Raw genomic sequence first — 6,021 nt, 5'->3', positions numbered from 1 at the left:
TTCCTAACTTTTGGATATTGGATAGGCACCTCAGGACAGCCTTTCCTCCCCTATAAGGCGGATGGAAGTTCCTTACAAACAGTTTTTTTCCTTGAAGCAATTACAGCTTATGTTTGATTAGCGCCTTATTTAATTTATTTTCTTTGTCACTAGCTCCACGAGAGCAGGAATAACTTATCACTGTATCCCCAGGACCTCTCAGTGACTGACACACTAGCAAGCACTCAATAAAGAGTCACTGAGCAAATTCATAAACTTCATTTGATTGGACCCTGTGATCGTGTAGGTTAAAAGCCTCCCACAGAGCAGAGGTCTTCTATCAACCTGTGAGCCTTAGAGTAGGTTTTCTTTAGCTCCAATCTGAGAAGTGATGAAAGAACACTGAAATTTAGTCCAACTTTGGGATTCTATCCATTCTGTAGATTGGATAATTAAAGCCGAATTGTTTGGAAGTAATGTGGAGAAAGAGGGAACTTAGGAATATCACTTTGGGCAAGTCATGTCTTACTCTAGGCCTGAGTTTCCCCATATGAATCGTGACATTCTGGCATTAGGCAATGATTTAAGCCAGGGGATCACGATTGAGAGTGCCTCGCAGAATCACGTGGGAAATTTTTTTTTTAATTTTTTTTTTAACGTTTATTTATTTTTGAGACAGAGAGAGACAGAGCATGAACGGGGGAGGGTCAGAGAGAGAGGAAGACACAGAATCTGAAACAGGCTCCAGGCTCTGAGCTGTCAGCACAGAGCCCGACGCGGGGCTCGAACTCACGGACCGCGAGATCATGACCTGAGCTGAAGTCGGCCGCTTAACCGACTGAGCCACCCAGGCGCCCCACGTGGGAAATTTTTAAAAACTATTCACAACAGTCTCATCAGGACCTTTGGGAGGGAGGTTGTGGCATATGTATTCTGAAACAATCCTCTTAGTGCAGTATCCTCTGTTGAGGCCATTGGAAGCTTCCAGCAGTCTTTGCTTGAGAAAAAGCACCCAAATCTGTCGGAGATCTCGGTACTGAAGTCGCAAACACTTCAGCTCTAGCACTTTCTTGTTCCTCTTTTTGGATTAACTTGTTCATTCCAATTCATTAGTAACTTCCAATTAATTGAATTCAATAAAAACTGATGTAAAAACTATCAAGTAACATGTATCAATCTGGGAAGACTTCCTTCCTGAAGACGGTGACATTCCAAACAGATTTCTCTTTTACACATAGGATCAGGGGGAAAGGTTGGGGGAGAATACGCAAGAAAGGAACAACATTAGCAAAGGTCAACAGGAAACAGGGATCATGGGTTATAGAAAAGGAAGAGAGCTGAAGTCCGAAGGGTTGATAGAGCCAAAATTTGCAAGCTTTGTAGGCCATGCTAGGAAGTTGAGGGTATTCTGAGGTCGGTAGACTGATATGATAGAAATTGTGTTATAGAGCATCTTTCTGTCTGTGTTTTAGGGGGGAAATTAGAGGGGAACCTGCAGGTGGGCATACCAAGAGGAGGCTGGTGGGATGGTCTGGTCAGGGCCGGGAGGACAGTGGGTATAGAAAGGAGAAGTGACACGCTGATGTCTGACTTGGGCCACTGAATGGATGAGCACGTTGCAGGGTGGAAGGCGGTGTGTGGGGGAGGGACTAACCGCGCGGAGAACTGGGTTAGCCGAGATTAGCAAACAGGTATCTGGAGATTTGTAAACCTTCAGCCTCCCAACCTCCCCGGAAGGATTTAAGCGCCTTTCCTTTAAACGTTAAGACTACCTCCGCGACCCCAGGGGTCGCTGCAGCCTCCACGGACTCTGTAGGCTCGCTCCTGTCTCCTCGCTGGCGGAGGCGGCCGCCCCAGAGCAGGCGAAGTGCGCGTGCGTTCTCGGGCCGGCAGGGGGCGCGCGCGCGCAGTCGGGGCCCGGGGCGCGCGCCAGCCGGCACCGGAAGTGTGCGGTTGCCATGTAATATCCTGGCCGCGCGGGCGCGCGAGGGGCTGAGGCGGCGCTGGGGCGGGCGCGGAGCTGGCGAGAGGGCGGTGGAGGCGGCGCCGAGGGGGCCCGCTGAGGCGCGCGGGGTGTCGGCGGCGCCCGGGAGCTTGTCGCTTGCGCGGTCCCTCCGGTTCGGGCGGGAGCCCCCACGACGGAAGGCAGCATGTCGGTGGCGGGGCTGAAGAAGCAGTTCTACAAGGCGAGCCAGGTGAGCGGAGGCCGAGGCGGGGAGTGAGCCTCGGGCCCCGGGCTGCCCGGAGTCGGGGGTCAGACCAGGCCCGACCCCGACGCGGGAGGGGGCCGCGGGCACCGAGGGGGTGACGTTGGCACGCGTGCCCCGCTCGGTGAGCAGAGCCCAAGAGGGACAGGGGCTGCGAGCGAGGGGACCCAGGCCCAGCCCGCCATGTGGGCTCCAGTCTCCTCGAGGAGGGTGGGCAGACCCCCAGGGGGGGCGGAAACGCACCCAGAGGTTGACCCGGGACTTGGACCCCTCTTCGCCTCCCCTCCCCTCCTCTGAAAGGTCAAAGAGGGAGGAAAGAAGGAAGGGGAAGAAACCCTCCGGAGGCTGTCGACTCGGGACTCTTGCCAGAGAGCCCAGGGGCAGGGAAACTTTGCGTCTGGAGTGGTACTTAAAAACAAACAAACAGAACCCCCCTTTGATGGACCCGGTACAAGGTTGTGCCAGAGGGTAGAATGGAAAGTCAGTTTCCCCGTCTGGTCCCTCAGGCGTCCCGTCCCTTTCCCCGGTGGCAAAGACGGTCACGGACGATTCATGCCTCCCTCCGAAGATATGCTTACGCCTTTCCTTTAAAAACACACAGAGTCCTGTGTGCTTTTCCTTCAGTGTCTTGGAGATGACATTAGAGCTGGAATTCTCCATCTCAAATGGTTCCCTGCCGTGGGGGCAGCCTGGCCCTCACCCACTTGCTTCCAGAAGACCCCCCCCCCCCCCCTGACAGCACAGGTACCTCCCTGTGCTACCACATGCCCCCGGAGAACTCCCCTCTTACCCCTACCCCAGGACTACGGCCCTAGAACATACCCTAGAATTTCTTTGGTCTCTTAATGGGCTCATGGTATACCAGGCGTCTGTTGCCGGGCGTGTAGATTGTTTCCAGTCGTTTTCTACAAACAATACTGATCTGAATAGCCAGTGACTGTCTTTTTTTTTATTAAAAAAATTTTTTTTTAATATTTTTATTTATTTTTGAAGGAGAGAGAGAGAGTGTGTGTGAGCTAGGGGAGGGGCAGAGAGAGAGAGAGAGGGAGGGAGACACAGAATTGGAAGCAGGCTCCAGGCTCCGAGATGTCAGCACAGAGCCTGATGTGGGGCTCGAACCCTCGAACCGTGACATCAGGACCTGAGCCGAAGTCAGCCGCCCAACTGACCGAGCCACCCAGGCGCCCCTAGCCAGTGACTGTCTTTGGTCACGGGTGGGATTGGATTTGTAGGATAAATTCCCGGAGGTGGAACGCCGAACCCAGTCGTTGATGTGCGTTACCTGTGACCGATAAGGATAGGTTTTTTGGAACGGCCAGGCCCCACTGCTCATTAATCTGGTGAAAGCTGCAGAGCCAGTCTCCGGAGAGCTGGGCACGTGGGAAATTCAGTTTATTAATTGCGATCCAGGAAGCCCCAGATTCCTTGAATCCCACTGGTTCCTCCATCCCAGCTTCAGAACCGTAGGTGTGGACTTTGTGTGGGTAGAATCCACAGAACGAGCGACCGTCTTAGGGATTGTGTGGGCTCCGCTGGCCAACCAGGCTTTTCCCACAATTTGGAGAAGTCCAGTGGGAGGGAAGAGAAACGAGTCCACAGTCACACAGCTGGTACCTTTTGTCCCTTGATGGATAAAGTCATGACCCTCGTGTTCAGGGCAAACCCCAGATGATGGCTGACCCCTGGGGGAACAGAGACTAAATTCAGAGGGTTCTAGGATTATTGCTGAGGGTACAGCCCTTTGCCCCAGCAGGATGGAATTAAGTGACCCGGCCCTGGGTTAGACCCTGCCCAACAGGCGCCGGACCCCCAGGGCTTGACCGGAGCACCTGGGAATGGCTGCCTGCTGTCTGGACCTTGATGTAGTCCCTCCTGCAGGAGAAGCCCTCTCCTCCCAACCCCCAGCTATCAGGGGCCCATGCTGGTGGCCCGGACTGTCCCACGCAGACACACTGTGCCAGAGGAGCTAGCTAGGCCGCTCAGACCGGCCACCAGGGCTCCTTCTCTCAGGGGGAAGCAGGTGGCCCGCATTCAGATCTGTGAGAAGCGTGTCGAAACCTGGAAAGCGCGGTGTGGATCAGTTTGTGATCTCACCCTTCCGTGAGGCCCGTCCCCCAAGAATGGCGATGGCCACGTCCTACTCTGGGAGCGGTTGTCTTGGCCTCCTGAATCTCTCTGCTGAGTCGTGCTCTCAAGAATCATGCTGGCCGCCCTCCATTCCCTTCTGCAATAGTTTCCGCAGTCCCCCAGCATCTCTTGTTTATCAGGACAAGTCCAGCGTCTCCCTGTGGGTTTCTTGTCTGCGCTCAGTGACCCCCCCTGTCCTCAGAAGAGGGTCAGCTGTTGAAGAGGGTGTTCTGGAGAATGGTATGAGGAGGCAGCTGATGTCTCTTGAGCTCTCACGGCGTGAGCAGGCGATAATGCTTTCCGCCGGCCAGTCTCCATCTGGCCTGAGCGTAAATGCACTCCCCTTTTACACAAAAAGACTTGGGGACATTTCTCTCTACTCTCCAGGAGACATTGGCAATATCTGGAGGCATTTTTGGTTGTCACAACTTGGGTTCCTATTAGTATCTAGTGGGTGGAGGCTCGGGATGCCGCTCAACACCCCGTAACGCACTGGGCAGCCTCCACCCCCAAGAATTATCTGGGCCCAGACGTCATTAGTGCTGAGATTGAGAAACTCTGCTTTAAGATTTGAGAATAGTGAGAATAATTATACCAAAACAAACAAACAAAAACAATACAACAACAACAAAATCTCTCCTGGGCCCTTCTTGTGATAGCTACCTGCTTTTCTTAGTTTTCAAAACACAGATAACCGCGTATACCCAGAGAGACAGGCACGTAAAACTCAGCATCCAGATCCCACGTCGTCAGAACCCCAGAGTGTCTTCTGGCACCTGGTATTTTTAAGAAGGTAGAAGCTTGCATCGTTGCTTCTCAGCTGGGGTGACTGACCCTGCCCCCCTTCCCTCTGCCCCCCACCCCCATGCACCCGCTTAGGGACATTTGGCAATGTCAGAGATGGTTTTTGGTTGTCACTGCTTGGGGAGAGGGTGCTGCTGGCATCGAGTGCGTAGAGGCCGGGGATGGTTGCTAAACACCTCACGGTACACAGCCAGCCTTCCCCACAACAAAGAATTATCTGGCCCCAAATGTGAAGAGCGCTGAGGTTGAGAAACAGTGCTTTGAAACAGGCTCTTCGTGGCAGAGGCTTGTAACAGTGTTGTTTCTAAATTGAGAACTAGAAGCCAGGTGGATGTGGGAGAGCCAGGGGCAATGGAGAGGCTTGGTTCCTAGTTGACGCTGTGATATTGATTAAAAGTTTCTGATCTCACTGCGGATACTGATAACAAACCAGTTGTTAGTATCTGGCAATATCCCGGCAGAGTCCGTGCCAGTTCACCTCTGGTGACAACGTTCAAGTCTCGCATAAGGTTGGTTTGGACTTGAATGGGAAGTTCGTGAGCTTTTCTTGTTGCAAACTGGACACCTCTGGGCTGAGGCACGGTGAAGGATCTGTAGCGGAAAATGCTGGAAGGAACAGGCATCTGTCTGAGGCCTCAGTCCTACCACCCATCTGGTACTTATGTACATATAGAACTGGGGGGGATGCTTTAGTCTGAATATTTCTGGGGACCTAAGTAGGGTAAGGAGACCCCACTAACAAGATCCAGACTTGGAAGTTCATTTCTCATTGTAAATGACATTAATTTCCAGACCTAAACTGCTAACTGCTTTCTGATATTTCTTGTGGCTGGGCCAGATTTGAGAGTGTAACTAGGGATAGAGTTGGCAGCCGCCTGGAATGCTGGCTTGACTTTTTTTTTTT

The 6,021-nt window shown here is 52.9% G+C and overlaps 1 protein-coding gene across 1 annotated transcript in view; it reads left to right on the top strand.

The window, feature by feature from the left end:
• Positions 1-1,908: 1,908 nt before the first annotated feature.
• The window catches only part of SH3GL1 (SH3 domain containing GRB2 like 1, endophilin A2), a 30,507-nt gene continuing 26,394 nt past the window's right edge, over positions 1,909-6,021 (top strand). The window contains exon 1 of the mRNA XM_049639639.1: positions 1,909-2,174. Coding sequence (XP_049495596.1) covers positions 2,130-2,174 — 45 coding nt within the window. The 5' untranslated portion in view covers positions 1,909-2,129. The remainder of the gene's footprint in view (positions 2,175-6,021) is intronic.

This window comes from Panthera uncia, chromosome A2 (assembly GCF_023721935.1).
Source record: "Panthera uncia isolate 11264 chromosome A2, Puncia_PCG_1.0, whole genome shotgun sequence".
NCBI lineage: Eukaryota > Metazoa > Chordata > Mammalia > Carnivora > Felidae > Panthera > Panthera uncia.
The sequence above is the reverse complement of the archived record's forward strand: the minus strand, read 5'-3'. Positions and strand labels throughout refer to the sequence as shown.